Source organism: Rhincodon typus, chromosome 5 (assembly GCF_021869965.1).
Source record: "Rhincodon typus isolate 14 chromosome 5, sRhiTyp1.1, whole genome shotgun sequence".
In the NCBI taxonomy this organism is placed as follows: Eukaryota; Metazoa; Chordata; class Chondrichthyes; order Orectolobiformes; family Rhincodontidae; genus Rhincodon; species Rhincodon typus.
The window spans coordinates 117,386,780-117,405,666 of NC_063336.1; the positions used below are offsets into that span (position 1 = coordinate 117,386,780).

General features: G+C 40.1%; 1 protein-coding gene across 1 annotated transcript in view; it reads left to right on the forward strand.

Annotated features, from left to right (window-relative positions):
• Nucleotides 1-18,887, forward strand: part of otofa (otoferlin a) — a 323,207-nt gene that overhangs the window by 253,435 nt on the left and 50,885 nt on the right. The window contains exons 27-31 of the mRNA XM_048597126.1: nucleotides 2,302-2,463; nucleotides 6,768-6,887; nucleotides 8,944-9,105; nucleotides 11,640-11,802; nucleotides 18,106-18,236. Coding sequence (XP_048453083.1) covers nucleotides 2,302-2,463; nucleotides 6,768-6,887; nucleotides 8,944-9,105; nucleotides 11,640-11,802; nucleotides 18,106-18,236 — 738 coding nt within the window. The remainder of the gene's footprint in view (nucleotides 1-2,301; nucleotides 2,464-6,767; nucleotides 6,888-8,943; nucleotides 9,106-11,639; nucleotides 11,803-18,105; nucleotides 18,237-18,887) is intronic.

The following is an 18,887-nucleotide window of genomic DNA, read 5'->3' on the forward strand; positions in this document are numbered from 1 at the left end:
GCCTTTCTGCTCCTATGATGCTGCTTGGCCTGCTGTGTTCATCCAGCTCTGCACCTTGTTGTCTCGGATTCTCCAACATCTGCAGTTCCTAATATGTCTGTCTCAGCATCTATTTTCATTTACCTTTACTTCAACCTGTTCTTCTGGAAAATCACTGCTCTTCATACAACTTTATTCAGCTGAGAAAATGGGAATGTGTGAAATTCATGGATTCCTTTATAAAGCACAGCAAAGTCCCTGTACGAACTGTTAGCAGGATGGACATTATATCAACAGACACAGGCCTCTTTCCCCTCACACTAATGTGTTGAGTAATGGAAAGCACTATGATTATATATCACTTTCCACAATGGGTCTGCTGAAATACAACAACCTTTATAAAATTAACCATGTTAAACAGATATACAAAACAACTTTGGATTGAGAAATTGAAACCTGTGAGTGTTTAGAGCTGAGCGTGTTGCTTTTTAAAATCACTGTGGTTCAATCTTTGCTGCTTCGAAGTTTCAATTTCTCCCACTATAAATAATTTGGATGTTAAGTAAAGGCTAATGGTATGTTTCTGCTTTTTTCTAACTTTCCCCTGTTGCTGGACTCCTTGTGCATTCTGGGCTAAGTAGAGTGTGCATTGTTCTGATAGTTGTGATTTCAGTAGCTTTAGAATAGAACTTAGAATAGAACGTTAGTCGGCTCAATATAAAAGATGCAGCAACAAAACCATTTACCCCTTACTTTCTGATTATATTTCAAATGAAAACTGTGTTGCATCTTTAAAGTTACTGCTGTGAGTTATGCATAGCCACAGATAACACTGTATATTTGAACTAAGTAAACACTGAGGATTATTATGTGAAAATCTTCATGTGGTTTCTGTTTTTCTCCCCTTCCAATTTTCAAATCTTGCACAGGTATATTTATCTCAACAGATGTTTCGTTCCTATAATTTTGCTGTTTGAAAATGGTCTAGCACAGAACAAATGTAAAAACCAAAATGTGTGCGTCCACGACACTCTGGAAATGGAGTAAAAGCAGAATTATTTATCACACTGGTCTGTAAATTCATGAACTAATGCATCCCTTGTACCTCCACCACCAAAAACTAAGAGATCAAGCCTAGTCCATTCTGAGCACACACCATAACTGCTTGGATAAGTTGCCAGAGGGTGTTTGCTGCTCTCATAGAGAATCACCAGCTTCAGGAAAGGAAGAGCAGAGAAAAAAATGGCAAATAATGGAGAAAACAAAGAAAACAGATTTCTTTTCTTCAAGACCATCATGTTGAAAGTGACTTAGAGCAAATGCAAGCATACTTCATAATTAATTAGCCATAAAACATTGTTTTATTTTCTGTTTTGCATGTCCTTGCTTAGTTATTCTGAAGTTCTCAAATAAGACTATTCCATTGTGACTTACAGTGCTGTAAAATTACTGGACTTAAAAATATTTACAGTCATGATTTTTATTAGTCCTCACCGGAAAATGCATCTGGATTCAAAAATCTTGAGAACTGAATGTCAATTGACAACCTGATGCGATATATCTTTCAAGTCATTTGTTGTGTGAAATGAAATTACTTTAGATTTATTCGAGGAAGCAGGTTATGTGTTCAACTTGCAGCTAATCTGCAGTAATGCTGTTTATTACAATATCAAGACAGGCTTATACTTCGAGGGGTGTCAACGTTGAATAGTTAAAAGTTAATTTGTAAAAGTTTTCACTGAGTCAACCAATGGAAGAACTCTCTTTGGGAAAATTCCAGGTGTTTGAATGTTTCTGCTCTTACAGTAGACGAGTAGATGTAGTTCATTCTACAAAGAATTACAACATTAGTTAACCTTGTCACTGTTTCATCTTATGAATATGTTATTACATCAAACAAAACAGCCATCAAAGTTTGACATAGATCCGGTAAGAATAATTTTAAAGTGAATCTGATAATCTCAGTAGAAATTTAGTCAGACTGTGTAAAGGAGTAGCAGATGTAGCGAATAGAAATCCTTCAGCGATAATATAGGTGTCACATGCCAGGATTCCCAGATTAGACATACATGAAAAATTATGCAAGTCATAAAAAGCAATCTGATCGATTCCGAAATCTAACTGTAGCATCTGATTAGTATTGAGTCCTGCTATGTTCCATCCAGAAATATATACTCAATCCTTTTTGAGTAACTCTTGTCAAATTCACAGTCTGTTGTTGCATACTGTCCAATGAAGAACATCTGGGAAACCTGTATGACTACATCTGTTTCTGTTTGCTTCAGTTGTGCTGGGTAGTTTCTAACACATCTACCTTTGCAGGGGAAAGCGGAGTACATTGGTCGAACATTTTCAAAGCCTGTGGTAAAGATGGCAGAGGAGGAATATTGTCCTCCTCGCTTCCCTCCACAACTGGAGTATTATCAGATCTACCGGGGGAATTCCACTGCCGGAGATTTGCTGGCTGCTTTTGAACTCCTGCAGGTAACGCTGCACCCCACTTTGTGGAAACAACTCTTGATTACATTGGTTTAGCTTCCATCAGCCTGCTCTGCTAAATCTTTTCATTGATCTGCTGGAGGCCTATGATGAGAATGACATTAGAGTTAATTTACTGACCAAAGACAAACCTCACCTGCCTAGATTCATGTTTCTAGGAATTCTCCTTTAGATGTATCAACAAAATCCTATTTGTAATCTGTTAATTAGTGCTAAGAAAATCAAATGATTGAATAAGAATATTATTTCTGCTGGTCTAATTTTTCTCTCCATGGTTGTAAGACAATGGGACCAAATATATTCTCACTTACTTTCATCTTACCTCCTTAGTTAAAGGTAGTGCTTACATTGGGGTTCCCTCACAAGTATAGCTCCCAGTTCAGCAAAGATCTCTTCACTTGACAGCTTGTTCACTGAATAGTGCGATCCTAATCCTATACTCGGTGGAGATCTCCACAAACCTACCTTTGCTGCAGCATTGGCTGTCATATCATCACCACAAGACAATGGCAAAATCCTGCACATGCTGGAGATTTGAAATGAAAACTGAAAGTGCTGGAGAAACTCGGCAGGTCTGGCAACTTCTGTGAAGAGAGAAAGCAGAGTTAGCGTTTCAGGCTGATGGCCTTTCAGATGTCATGCTGAAGTTTTATCGACCTGAAATGTGAACACTGTTTCTCTCTCCCTGGCCGCTGCCTGACCTACCAAGAGGAGAGCAGCATCATTTTGATAAAATTATTCCCCTCCTGAATGACGATACAGAATCCAGTTACAGCATCTAGTGTCTTCACAGCTAACTCAGCACAGACTGAAAAATATGCCTAAAGTTCTCCTGATCTATATGTATCTCTAATTTGTATCATGATTTATTTAAGTGTGAGAAAGAAGTAGCTGAGGTCACAGTATCATTGAGATTTTCTGCTCCTTGGAAGCAAAACCAAATCATTCCCAAGCATTCCAATCCCACGTCTGTACATCACATACTTTTCCTATTAACTGAGCACCTATTGATGCAGTTATTAAAATTATAAGGGATAAAATAGCTATTCATTTGCTCCCATTCCTCTAAGTGAAGACTGGCTGCAGGTGGTGTGCTCACTACATGAAAGACTAAAATACAATGGGATTGTGCATCCTGTCCTGCTCTGTGTGCAAGAAATAAGACAAGAACATCGCATAATTCTACAATGATTCCTTTATTTGATCAGTGACTTTTAATTCAAGTCATCACCAGTGAAGAATTAATGTGAAACAATTGCATATTTAATTTGATATCATTCTCAGTCTCATGGGCAAGAGAGGCAAGCAGATTATTCTGAAAGCACATTGCGGGTCCCTAACATTCTCACTAAAGAGCTATGTGCATTGATATTTGATCTGTCCAAACATTTAAATGGAGATAATGATCTACTTGAACAATTTTGCCTCTGTTAATGTTAAAAATAATCACCATTACCATTTGAACCTGTTTATTTGCTTCGCATCCAAGTCTCTTACATGGAACTCACGGAAAATTTTTTTTAAAAAGGAGCAGGAATGGACCGTTCGGCCCTTCAAACCTGCTCTGCCATTCATTATAACCATGGTTGATCATCCAACTGTAGCCTGTTCCTGTTTATTGAAGATATCCTTAGATCCCTTTTAGCCCCAAGTGTTTTATCCAACCCCCCACTGAAAACACACACTGTTTCAGCCTTGACTGTTTATTCTGGTAGTGAATTACACAGGCTCACCACCTTCTGGATGAACAAGTTTCTCCTCATCTCAGTCTTAAATGGTTTATCCTGTGTCACACCCGCTTCTGGATACATCCACCATCGGGAGTGGCCTTCCCGCATTTACCTTTCCAAGTCCTGTTAGAATTTTATACGTCTCTGAGATTCCCTCATTCTTCTGAACTCCAGCAAAAATAATGCTAACCGAATCAGTCCAGGAATCATTCTGGTAAACCTTCGCTGCACTCCCTCTATGGTAAGCACGCCCTTCCTCAGAGAAGGAGACCAAAACTGAACACAGTATTCTAGGTGTGGTCTCTCCATGGCCATTTATAACTGCAGCAAGAATCCCAGTTCCTGTACTTGAATCCTTTTGGTATGATGTCCAACATACCATTTGCCACCTTCGTTGCCTACTGCACCTGCATGCACACCTTCAGTGACTGGCGTATGAGGGCACCCAGATCTCATTGCAACTCCCCTTTCTAAATTTACATCAGAGATCTCCCAGATCAGGCAGCAACAGATTGAGGCAGCTAGATAACAAAATAGTGACAGAGACTCTCAGCTGCAGTAAGTTAATGATTTGAGAGAACTTGGATACATTCCTTCAAACTAAATTGAGTTTCACAGGAGCTCATGATCAATTTTTACTTCATGTCCCAAGCTGACAGTTGACTGAATTGAGAATGAACCCAATCAGCTGCCAATAGGAAAGTAATAGAAAGCCAGGGAGTCTGGTTCCCTAGCACAGACCTCTCCTGCACGTCATGGGGGTGTAAAGGAATGTATATTCCTTTAGCTACACAGTTAAACACTGTGTGCCTTTTCTTTCCATATTGGTTTGATATGTGAGGCATCTGACACAGCTAGCGAGCTAGGTCTCTTTGAATTTCATTCTAATTATCTGAAAATCATTTATGAGTCACAAAGCTTCCTGTCTTTCCATTTGGCTATCAACCTTTAGCTGTCTCTTTACTTGTTCCACAAATCCAATAAATTCCAGATTACCTCCTTGCTTTCTGCTGTCCCTTCCAGCTTACAATTATCAGAATATTTGACCAAAACATTGATGCTAATTAGAGTTATGAGAAGTGCAAAACAAGCTCATTCCCCAAGTTAACCCTTTTAATGAGTATTCATTCTTTTCTGTCTGTCGCATCCATTCCCATTTTACTGTGAAGCTCCTTAGTCTTGGGTTTTGCTAATTTCCTTTCATGTGGAACCATATCAAATACATTTTGGATATGTGCACAATGTCATGCAATTTACCACAGTGGCTTTGCCCCCTCCAAAAAATCTGGTGGTTTTTCAAATAATATACACCCTAAGCCTAGACTGTCTGTGGCATGGAGAGAAACTTAAAGGTGATGCAGTTCCCATGCACTTGCTGTTGTTAGGCATCTAGATGATGATGCGGTCAAGGTTTGGAGAGGTGAAGCAATGCATAGCAGTTCACAATTGCAAGATCTGCAAGTTGAGGTAATAGAAAAGCTATGTTTCATCTTGATGGGCCAAAGGGCCTGTTCCTGTGCTGTACTGACCTTTGTTTTCACATTGTAGTGATGTTATTATTTGCATGTAAGTCAGTAATGCCTTTTGGAATGAATTATGTTCTTTCCACATCTTGATGAGGAAAATGATTTTATTTTGACCCACTTCCCAATTCAGGGACAATATTAAGATTCTTTGATTTTGTTAATCTGACAGTTTGCATCAGAACTGCAGATGATGCATTTTTTTTCATTCATATTCGCAGAGGGAGGGTGTTGCAGACAGATCATCTGAGATAAATTTAGATAAATATGAAGTGCTACATTTTGGAAAGGCAAATCAGGGCAGGACTTATACACTTAATGGTAAAGTCCTGGGGAGTATTGCTGAACAAGATACCTTGCAGTGCAGGTTCATAGTTCCTTGAAAGTGAAATCATAGGTAGACAGGGTAGTGAAGAAGGTGTTTTGTATGCTTGCCTTTATTGGTCAGTGCATTGAGTATAGGGGTTGGGAGGTCATGTTGCAACTGTACAGGACATTGGTTCAGCCGCTTTTGGAGTATTGCATGCAACCTGGTCTCCCTGCTGTAGGAAGAATGTTGTGAAACTTGAAAGGGTTCAGAAAAGTTTTACGAGGACATTGCCAGGGTTGGAGGGTTTGAGCTACAGGAAGAGGCTGAATAGACTGGGGCTATTTCTCAGGAGTGTCGGAGGCTGAGGGGTGAGGGGGGAGTTCAAAACGAGAGAGCATAGGTTTAAGGTGAGAGGGGAAGGATTTAAAAGGGACCTAAGGGGTAACTTGTTCACACAGAGGGTGGTGCATGAATGAAATGAGCTGCCAGAGGAAGTGGTGGAGGCTGGTACAATTACAACATTTAAAGGGCATTTGGATGGGTATATGAATAGGAAGGGTTTAGAGGGATACGGGCCAAACGCTGGCAAATGGGACTAGATTTATATAGGATACCTGCTCGGCATGGACGAGTTGGACTGAAGGGCCTGTTTCCATTCTGTACATCTCTGTGACTCTACGTTTCCCTTGAAAATTACTTACACACAATTTTATTCTTTCAATGTAGATTCCTCCCTCGGGAAAACACAATCTGCCACCAATTGATGGTCCAACAGACTCTGACCGTGGTCCAATTCTCCCTGTTCCGAAGGGGATCCGGCCTGTGCTGAGCAGGTACAGGATTGAGGTGGGTAATCCTTTTGTCACACTCCAAACAGTACACTGGCCTGGACTGTATGGTCAGAAACAAATCAATGGAGTATAGCATGCAACCTGGTCTCCCTGCTGTAGGAAGGATGCACACACAAAGCAACACACCTGACCGACCTCTATAAAAGCTTTTTGCGAGGATTTAGGGAACTCCTGAATGTGGGCTTCTTCGTTTGAAATGTCACAGAATTTGGCAACAGTGCAGGCAGCCTGATCAGCCAATCAAACTGAAGAACCTTCATAGTCTGGAGAGCCGGAAAAAGCAGTAATAATTCACCACAGTTTAATTATAGTACTGAAAATAGCATAAAGATTGGGGCATACATTTGAGATTAAGGATCATTTGGGACATACCTTGCAACATCCACATAGCAAAGCCAGCGAGGAATAGCAAGTGAAGCACCAAGGGTGTGGATTAGAAGGCAGCAAGGGAACTAGGGTGGCAAGTGGAGTGAGAATGGGGTGGCAAGAGGAGAACAGTGATAAGGAGAGAGGAGGATGGGTGCAGAAGAGAGCAGAACTGGGATAGCAAGAGGAATAACAATCACACAGCTTCCAGTTGTGGTTCGAGTGCAATGCCAGTACCCAGTGATGGCGACATTATCAGCTTCTGATTAGCAGGAAGCAGTAATTGATTTTTAAAACACAAGAAATATTCAAATGAGCATCGAATGGAATGAAATTCCACATTTGTGTAAATCAATTTTTCAGGAGCAGAATGCGACAATGAGTTAGTACACTGTTAAAAATGAGTTTTACCTGTTCAAGCTTGGCTTAACATTTCCATTGGATCTTACAAAGATAATGTTTCTGTTCATAACAGGTCACTAATTCTGGATTGATTACACGTGCAGGGGTTATAACAGTTCATCCTGTTGAGGAATAGGGTATCACTGACAGTAACCTGAGGATTTCAGTGTTTAACTGTGCATTTGCAGAAGCCAGAGATTTCTGTTTAACAAAAATGGCAGTAGGTGCTGACAGCCTCATCACAATAACAGGCACAGAACTAATACATGGAAAATCACAGGGTTTACATTTGTGTGTTTACAGTCATCACTGTTTGACCTGATCACACGCAAGGAATCAACCATATGGTAGGCAAACTTGGTTAAGGTCTTCCTAAAGGATTTTAATGTGCAGCTTGGACAGTGGATCACAACCTGGCAGCTTTCAGTACAAATGCTAGACTAAGGGAAATGATCTTTCTGACAGATTTAGTCAGTGGTTTTGGGGGTGAGGCACTGGGGAGGGCCGTGGGTAAATGGTTAAAAGGTGACTCCATCCAATAACTTGACACCTTGGAATTTTGAGGTACTGTGTCGTAGGACGTGAGTCTGTTCCATAATTAAGGCCCCAACACCAGATAGTCTGTCTGAGAAACACACCAAGCAGATATGAAGCAAGGATGTAAATGCTTTGAAGGCCAATCAGAAAAGGTTTACTAGCCTAATATCTGAAATGAGAGGGTTGTCTTATGAGATCAGGTTGGACATGCTAGACTTGTATAGCTGGAAATTAGAAATGATTTGATTGAAACATATTAAATCCTGAGGAACCTTCACAGGGGAGATACAAAGAGGATGCTTCCTCATTGGAAGCAGTTCTGAAGAAAATTTAAATTGGGACTCGAAACATTAACTCTGTCTCCGTAGATGCTGCCAGACCTGCTGAGATTCCCGAGCACTTTGTTTTTGTTTTATAAACAGCGTAGTTTATCTAATCTCTGTAGGAATGGAAATAAGCTTCAAATTATTTCAGGCAATGGAAGTAATACTTCATTTTTGTTCTTCACTATGTTCAACAAATGTTGAAGAGTAGATATGACTTCCCACTTGGATTGAATGAAGAGCTCACACATGATTTAAACAGAAGTCTGAAATCTGATTATTACAATATATCAAACAGAGTCTTAATTCAAGACAGCAGAAGCTCTGATCCAGAGCTAAAGGACAACATAATGTCTACTTACTTACCCAATTGTCTTGATACAGAAGATCACAAAATCATTCCTTTCTGTTTATTCTTTACAGATTCTCTTTTGGGGTCTGAGGGATCTGAAGCGCGTGAATCTAGCACAGGTTGACCGGCCGAGAGTTGATATTGAATGCGCTGGGAAAGGTGTTCAATCTGCAGTCATTCAGAACTACAAGAAAAATCCAAATTTCAGTATTTTGGTCAAGTATTTTGAAGTGGTGAGAACTGACTACCTTGAGTATCAATGATTTACATAAAACTGAGTGGGTTGTGTATCAGGTGTTCCATTTTCTGCCTTCATCACTTTTTCTTGTTTCAAAGATTTAACTTGGACAAGGTAATCACGGACTGTGGTTATTCATAGTTTAGTCTTCATATTTTGAACTTGAAACAACAAGCTTAATGATTGAAGTTGTCCTTCATCACCTTGTTTGCAATCTTTGAAATTTACACAATACTAAGTAGCCTGGTTAGAGTGGATATGGAGAAGATATTTTTCCACTAGTACGAGAGACTAGTAGCAACTCATATGATCCACTTGCCATGTTTTTCAATGATAAAGCCAGTTGTAGTGTCTGTTTGAAGTCCAGTTGGGCTTCAGCTAGTAGGTGCTTTTGTATGGTCACATTATTAATTCCACATTTCAAGCAGCCTCTCAGCATCTCATTAGGGGTTAAACCAAAGTCACATCCCTCTGCCTGTCATCTTAACCTAATCAAAAATCCTAAGACACATTCCCCTGGTTCTCAAATTGCTGAATAAAAATCAATAGCTTCTGAGAATTAGAGGAGGCTTGGGGTTGTAATATTCCTGAACTAAATCCGCCAACTCCAGAAAGGTTTTATTATCTGGTGCCTCAGGAAAAGTGAGGCTTCTAATAACCAAAAAAGCTACAGGTTCATAAACTGTCAGCAGAATTACTCATTGCTTTTCATCTGCCCTAGCTCCCTCAGAGCCCGCTCTCAGAGTGAACAGGATGTCCAACACTCCTGTTCTTATCTATCATCCAGGGCTGTCTAATTGGACCAGATTAGCACCCCCCAATCAGGGAACATTCTGTAAGATCCACCTGGCTGACCTCATTACAATCACTACGGGAAGGTTCTGCTAAACCTAGACTAGGCACTCGTCAGGCCATAGCTGGAATGCAATAAGTAATTTTGGACCCCTTATCTAAAGAAATATATACTGGCATTGGAGGCAGTGGGGTGATACTTGATATGGAGAAACTGTCTTATGAGGAGAAATTGATTCGGTTGGGCCTGTACTCGTTGGAATTTTAAAAAATGAAAGGCAACCTGATTGAAACATAGAGGTTCTTCGGAGACTGACAGGGTAGATGTGGAAAGATGTTTCCCCTTGTGGGAAAGACTAGGACTAGAAGGCATAAGCACAGAATGAGGTTGTGCACAATTAAGACAGCCATAAGGAGGAATTTCTTGTCTCAGAGAGCAATGAATCTGTGGAATACTTTACTGCAGAGGGCTGTTAGAGCTAAATCGTTAAGTATATTCAAGGCTGACATTTGCAGATTTTTAATCAGTAAGGGAATCGAGAGCTAAAGGAAAAGGGAAGAAAGTGGAGTTAAGGGTTATCACATCAGCCATGATCTCATTGAATGGTAGAGCAGACTGGATGGGCTGTATGGTCTATTCCTGTTCCTACGTTATTGTGTTCAGTTCTGGTCACCACATTCCAGGAAGGATGTAGAGACTTTGAAGAGGGTGCAGAAGAGGTTTACCAAGATGCAGCCTGGATTAGAGGGTATGAGCTGTAAGGAGAGGCTAGAAAAACTCAGGTTGTTTTCTCTGGAGCGGCGGAGGCTGAGGGGAGAGGTCTATAAAATTATGAGATTCATAGATAGTGTTGACGGTCAGAACCTTTTTCCCAGAGTTGAAATGTCTGATACTAGGGGGCACGCATTTAAGGTTAGAGGGGGAAAGTTCAAAGGAGATGTGAGGGGCAAGTTTTTTTACACAAAGTGTGGTAGGAGTCTTGAACGCACTGCCAGGGATGGTGGTGGAGGCAGATACAACAGGGCATTTAGATAAGCACATGAATATGCAAGGAATGGAGGGATATGGACCAATGGCAGGCAGAAGGGATTAGTATAATTTGGCGTCAAGTTCAGCACAACATCATGAGCCGAAGGGCCCGTTCCTGTGCTGCACTATTCTTTGTTCTGCATCTTCTGGTCTAAGTATTGTTTGGTTGTGATGCAGAAAAGTACAGAGAATTTCATACCAGCTCATACCAAGAATATTCTCACTTCAATCCTCATCCACTCCTGTCTCTCATAATTTTTCCTTGGGAGCAGTTCTAACAATTGATTAGTGGTAATGGCTACATGTGGACGTTAACAGTTCTTTCCAAGGAAATTGCTATAGAGATGAGGTGAATCACTCAGTAATCAAGCCAAATGTCAGTGTAACATTGTGATGTAAGGACCGTAATGACTGCACAAATGTGTTACAGTCTGATAAATTATCGTAATTAAAAACACAATGAAGAACTACGGATGCTGGAAATGAGAAATGTAAACAGAAATCGCTGCAAAAACTCAGCAGGTCAGGCAGCATCTGTGGAGAGAAAACAGAATCGACAGACTGAGTTCTGAAGGGTCACTGGACCCAAAATGTTAACTCTGTTTTTTTCTCCACAGATGCTGCCAGACCTGTTAAGCTAATTTTATTCTCTGATGTGGCAAACATATTCTTCCTCTTAACGCTTTTTTCTGTCATGTTATTAATAGGATCTGCCAGAAAATGAACTTCTTCACCCTCCTCTTAATATTCGTGTGGTAGACTGCCGTGCGTTCGGCAGGTACACTCTGGTTGGCTCACATGCTGTTGGTTCCTTGAGAAAGTTCATCTACCGACCACCAGATAACAAAATTCAGAACTGGGTGAATGCAGGTACGCTAAAACACAAGACTTTTCTCAAACATGGAGTAACTTTTATTGTACCTTATCTAGCCTTTAACTTTCTGATAGCTCTCATCTGTTTGTTCACTTTTTCCTAGAGTCATCTCCTAGAAATATGTCCCTGGTGTGTATTTAATATATAAACAGTTAACATCACTCTCTAAACTAGCTTTACTGAACTAGATTTTAAACCAGGTAGGCTGTCTCAGAGTGATTTCATTTCATTGATCAGGGTAATGCCTTGACCAATCAGAGTCAGTTTACCTCGTTTAAAATGTAAACAAAAGTTGACAGTTAAATGTCAGTGATCATTAACTGGTGCATTTACTGCAGCAACACCTCTATTAATCAGAGCCTGTTTACCAACCATTTGGTATTCTCTTACATATGAAATTAGTTCATGTTACTTTTGTCTTTCTTGCTAAATTGTTCTTGCTAAATGAGTGCAAGCTGAAGCATGTCTTTTTATCTCAAACTCATGTTCTGTCGTAACAGAAAAGTAATTATAATTCCTATAAGTCATTCCTTGCAACTTTGCAAACCCACCTTTGGAATGCATCTTCCTCATTGTGTTTGCCTCTGGTTGGATTGCTTTGTTAACCCAGTCGTCTAAATAAAAGTAAACTGGTGTAGGAAATGGAAGACCATCTCCATGAAGAGGAGATACTCATCTCATGTTGAAATGTGGGAGACAGTGGAAATTTTCCAGACTGTTTATCTAAGTCTAGGTTAAGTCGTCCACTCCAAGTCATTCATCCTGAGTAGACATGGACAAGTCCTTTTCTATTTTACTTGATTTATTAATTCCTTGATAAATTTATTTAAATTTATAATTATAAATTTATAAATTCAGGCCTTTTGAGAATAGGAGTCGTGACGTCATGTTAAGGATGTACAAGACGTTGATGAGGCCTCTTCTGGAGTACTGTGTGCAGTTCTGGTCACCCTGGTTTACAGAGTTTCAGAAAGATTTACCAGGATGTCCCTGGAATGGAGTGTTTGATTATGAAAATAGGCTCAAAAGATTGGGACTTTTTTTACTGGAGCATTAGGAGGTTGAGGGATGAGCTTATTGAGGCTTATAAAATCATGAGGGGCATAGAGAAGATGAATAACAGGATCTTTTCCCTAGAGTGAGAGAGTTCATAACTAGGGAGCATAATTTTAAGGTGAGAGGAGAAAGATTTAAAAAGGATATAAGGTGCAACTTTTTTACACATAGAGTGGTTCTTGTGTGGAATGAACTTCCAGAAGTGGTGAATGGAGGTACAGTTAGAATGTTTAAAAGACTTTCAGATAAGTTCATGAATAGGAAAGTTTTGGAGGGATATGGGCCAACCAGGCAGGACTGGTTTAGTTTGGGAAAATGTCAGCATAGACTGTTTGGATCAAAGCGTCTGTTTCTGTGCTGTATAACTCTATGACTTTATCTTTTCCCATTTAAGCAGCAAAATTAACATATCAGAAGAATTTAACAAGCTGCCTAATTTTACTTTAACTGTTATTGCTAAATATTTTGTATTCAATCTGCCTTCTATTTTGTGTAACTGTAATTATTTTTAGTTTATATATTTTTATATGTGTGTATATATATGTATCCTATGTTAACTTGTAGTACATTTCTCTGAGAGGGTTTCATTTCTTGATGTCATGTATTTATTTTTGAAGGTAAAACTTGTAGCTGCTTTAGCCATAACTTGGATTTTGTCTCCTTTGTGTAGAATTCCTAAATTTGGGTGAACAATTGGCTATTTTTCTATTTATAAAAATTCACTGGTCTTCTTATCCACAGACCCTTTAAACAATTCTAACTTAATGTACAAAAGTCCTACCTATATGGTATGAGTTTCATACAGAAATTAAAGGTCTGATTTTTGATTTTTAACACTAGTTTAAATATAAATCAGACTATAAGTAAGTGTAATAAGAGATGTTAATTGTGACAACCTTCAATTCTTCCTGGAAAACTTAAACACTTAACAAGGTTAAAGAAACTAATGTGTTCATTGCAAATTGGACAAAGCAGGAGCCACTGAAAAACAATCAGGTGTGATGTTAACAGTTTTCCACTCTACTTTCGACGGTTCCTCATCAATATATTTCTATCTTACTTTATTGCTTTCTTCATATACATGCCAACTGGCCCAGGTATGAGATTGCCTTCAATATAAACAACTGGTATATGTCTCACATATACAGCAACTGTCAGAGATTTCCAAAACCTCAAATTTATAATGTAAAAAGCCATAATCATATCTGTTTAATTATTTATTTGTGTAGCATAAGAGGACAGAATGGAAATCCTCTAATCACCAATATTGTTTCATATAGTCCTCCTCCAGTTTCTCAGTATAACAGATATGAGCCTCTGGAGTTAAACTATGAAACAGCTTCAGTCATTGTGGATAGTATTTTCTATTCCCAGGTAAATTGAAATAGAAATGTGACAGGAGTGCCACAGCAACACAAGGTATTCTGAGTGACCAAACTTGCTGTGACAGTGAAGGAGATCTTACTTTTTTTCACCACAGCATGTTACACAAGAGCAAGTGTTCCAGTAATTTTTCTTTCTTGCCCATTATGGACATACCCCCACTGGGAGATTACCACAAACATTTAAATGTGGATTACAGAGAGCTCACTGAAGGAGTTGAGCTCTGTATTCAGGGAAACAGTAGTCTACAAATCTACCCTGCCCATCGGATCAGGAATCTTTGTTAACGGAGATTTGCAGTGAAACTTGTAATTGAGTGAAATTCAATGACAATCTGAATACGTTCCTCAAGGGTTGGGCTGAAGAGGCCATCAGTTCATACTGTGGCCTGAAAATATGATGCTTTGCATTTGTTACTAAGTGGTCAGACAGAAGTGGGGCAAAAAATTACAATCCCCGTTTCCTTTCTTGAGGAGCGTGACTGGGGAAACACAAACACTGAACCTAACTTGCGATCCGCGTGAGAAATAATTGAACAAGAATGAACTGGGATAAAATATTCTTCCTAGATAGGTGATGTATGTATATATGTGGCAGCTTTGGAATTTGTGGTAAATACTGTAGCTCAGACAGAGTATATAAGAAGATAAGAACAGAACAGGGCTCAATGAGACAGAAATTCAATAACATTCACCATTTTGTTTTTGGTGAGAAACTAATGTTGGGGGGGAAATTCCAGATGACAGTCTTTTAAAGAACTCTTTCCTGAACATTCCAGGTCAAAAATCACATGACCCCAGGTCATAGTCCAACAGGTTTATTTGAAAACACAAGCTTTCAGAGCTCAGCATTCTAAGTCTACAGGGCACTGGCCTCAAATAGGTGTCAGATATTTTGAACCCAGGCCTCCAGCGGCCACACCTCAAAGGGGCCACTAGAAATTGCAAACAAAAGGATGAAACAATTCCTCCTGCCAGCCCAGACTAGACCTCTCCTTCCTTCCACTTTGCCTGATGACAGTTCCTTCCAGGAGTTGACTATGGTCAGCACTGGCCAGATTCCTAAAGCCCCAATCAGGGGTCACAGTGCAGCTCACCCAGTTCTTAAAGCTAAAGTCCAAGATCCCATTTCAAACAGCCCTCAGGCCATACCTTTGCACAGTCATTCATTGCCCTTTGCCAGTGACCAAAGGAAGGCGAATTTCTACCTCAATATTCTCTCCCTCTCTCTCTTTTTAGGGGCAGAAATTTTCCCTCGGTGTGGTGTGAGAAAGGTGGGGAAATATGATGAGAATGAAAAACTATGATTCACAACAGAGAAAGATATTTCCAATTTGCCCCTCAGACTTTAAACGGCAAATTTAAAATCTTACCATTGAGTGGTGACTGTCTAATTTTCAACAATTTGCATCTCATTGAAACCCTAACTCACCCGATTTATACACCAATTCTCTTCTCCCCTGGGAAGAAACTAGACAAGACAAATTCTCGATGTGTAACTCAGGGCAGGGAGATGGTGATTACAGCCCTCATGCTCTGGCCAATCATGCAACTGCTTTTTCAGGTTCCCCTGCATGCTCCAAGGCTACCATCATGCTTGACTCTTCATTCATACAAAGTCAGGATCAGCGTCTGTGAGCAGGTCTTGGGATATCATCTGTTATTCTTCCCTTTTGTGGGGAAGCTTGACTGGATAAAAGCCTTTTCTTAAAAAACAATGATCTCTGCAACCATACTACCCAGACAAGGGGCTTGGTGCTTGAGAAACTATGCTGTTTCTATAACATATTGTCACTAAATAAAGTTGAGGCAACTGCTGATTCCTTAGAAGATCATTACAAGTTACAATAAATGGACTGTGGGTTGTTCTTAGATCAACAGATAAAGCAGAAGATACTGAAAATTCATCAGCATTGCAAAAGACACAATATCCTGTAATTTTTCCTTTAACTTTTGGCACACCTGCTATATATTTCCAGCATTTTCTGCTTTATTTCAGATGCAAAACATTTTCATTTTTTGCTGTTTAATTCCAATGGAATCAGTGCTTTTAGTGAGCATTCTGTCCCAGTGTAGCCAAATGTGCCTTTCTCTACCTAATCCTATCCAGATGAAAATAAACTTGGATAGGTAAAGTAAATACAATAATCACCTTTGAAAGAAAATTATACTGAAGTACAGTTTTTAGAAAGTCACATTAACAGTTTCTGCACAGAGCTTGCTAAGTATACGCTTATTTTATTTTACATTGGGAAATCATATAAAAGATCGTGGGCCAGATTTTTATGCAGAGGTGGTAGCCTCACATCTTTGGATAAGAACTCTCAGATGAGTGTGATTCCGCACACCTGCGAAGCCTGGGTTTTTTTCTAATTCATTCGTGGAATGAGAGCATCAATGACTAGGCCAGCATTTATTGCCCATCCCTAATAGCCCAGAGGGCAGTTAAGAGTCAACCACATTACTGTGGGTCTGGAGTCACATGTAGGCCAGACTAGGTAAGGATGGCAGTTTCCTTCCCTAAAGGATATTCATGAATCAGATGGATTTTTCCAAAAATTGGATTCATGATCATCATTAGACCACTAAGTCCAGATTTTCATTGAATTCAAATTCCACAATCTGCCATGGTAGGATTCGAACCGAGGTCCCCAGAACATTACCTGGGTCTCTGGATTAACATTCCAGCAATAATACTGTCACCTCCCCGGCTATCTTCTTGTAAATTGTCTCAGGTTGTGGAAGGCTCCCATCCAGGAGCTGCCAGTCAAATAGCTGGCCACTCTTCAACAGTGCCACCAGGAATCAGTCTCCCTTGACACTCACTGCTGAAACTGGTCGCCAAGGTATCTACATCAGAACCAACACAACTTTCAATAGAAGTTTACCCATTAGGGACTCTACTGAAAGAAAACATTAGACTTGTTCAAGGCTTTTATGCTGTTTTAACTATTCTGATCACTTAAATATTCGAAAAAGAACAGCTGTCCTTGTTCATAGTGGACTGAAGTATGAAAAGCTGTGTAAGGCTATTACGCTGTTTAGCATGTACTGAAATGTACACACGTAAAGACACAAGGAAATTTAGGAACCTTGCCTGGACTAGGGACAGGCAGTAGGTAAGAGTGAGCAATGCCCTGTTAGCTGGCTCCTCTACTGAAGAGTTCTTCTGATTCTGCATCTCTGAGTTTGAAGCTCCACCATCTGCTCAACGGCACAGAAAAAAGGCATCCACTTCTGAAAGGGAAACAAAGCTGTGAAAGAGCTAAATGATGGTGACTCAGTGGTTAGCACTGTCACCTCACAGCACTGGCATCCCAGGTTCAATTCCACCCTCGGGTGACTGTCTGTGTGGAGTTTGCACATTCTCCCCGTGCCTGCATGGGTTTCCTCCAGGTGCTCCGGTTTCCCCCTGCAATCCAAAAATGTGCAGGTTAGGGTGGATTGGCTGTGCTAAATTGTCCATAGTGTCCAGGGATGTATAGGTTTGGTAGATTAGTCATGGGAAATGGAGGGTTACAGGGAGAGTTTAGAGGAATAGGTCTGGATGGGATGCCCTTTGGAGAGTCAGTGTGTGGACTTGTTGGGCCGAATGGCCTGTTGCCACACTGTAGGGATTCTAAGAATGAATTCAATGTCTATCAAACTGTAACCAATAAAACTTCATCCTGTCTGGGTGGCATGTATTTTATCACCAGTCAATGGGATGTAACCTTTCCCCACATGCTGTTTGCTGTTTACTTTTGCCTCATCTGTAATCTCTTATGTCATTTCCGCCCATATTCTCATGTTTTCCTCTCTTCTGTCCTTGTCTTTTTCTGTCTGTCCCTGTCTTCGGGATTTCCCCTGGTTTCTGTTCAGCGAAACTAATGCATGGATACCAGGTATTGGCAAATGGAGGTCCGCTCTTTCACCCTGCAGGAGATATCAACATTAACATGGAAACAGAGGTCCCAGTGAAGAAAATGGAGACTGTTGTCAAGCTGGATGCCGTGAGTATGATCTCAGTGTAAACTGACCACAACAAGCAAGGGGAGGGCTTGTGGAGATTCAAAAGCAAAATGAATGGAATGTGCTGTAGTTGTGGAGAGTGGGGCATCTGAGCATATCACGGTGGAGACTCAGGACAACTTTGAACATATTTAAATCAGGCTCCTACAGTGCAATTGAAACCGAAATGTAAAGGTTCCTGCTGTTGTGTGCAATTCCAGGGGGCTGTGAAATGGAGATAGGAGTTGACAGCTCCATAAGTTAGGAAACTGTTTCAGCCATTGCTGTGAATCAGCAGGAACAGGAACTGTCTCTGGGCTTTTCATAGATCATTGCAGCTGCCTTTATTGGTTGGGAACTCTCTAACCTGTGACTGTTGCACTTACATTTACAGGCAGTCTCCAATTTACAAATATCAGTCTTATAAACACTCGTACTTCTGAATGAAAGCCCACATTAATATTACATTTAAAGCTGCAACATGCGAATGTTCGCATGTACTTACGAACAGCTATTTTATATTGTACTGTATTGTGTTCCAACTTGTGTAAAAGTCAGAAATCACACGACATCAGGTTACAGTCCAACAGGTTTATTTGAAATCACAAGCTTTTGGAGCACTGCTTCGAAGTGACTTCACCTGAAGAAGGAGC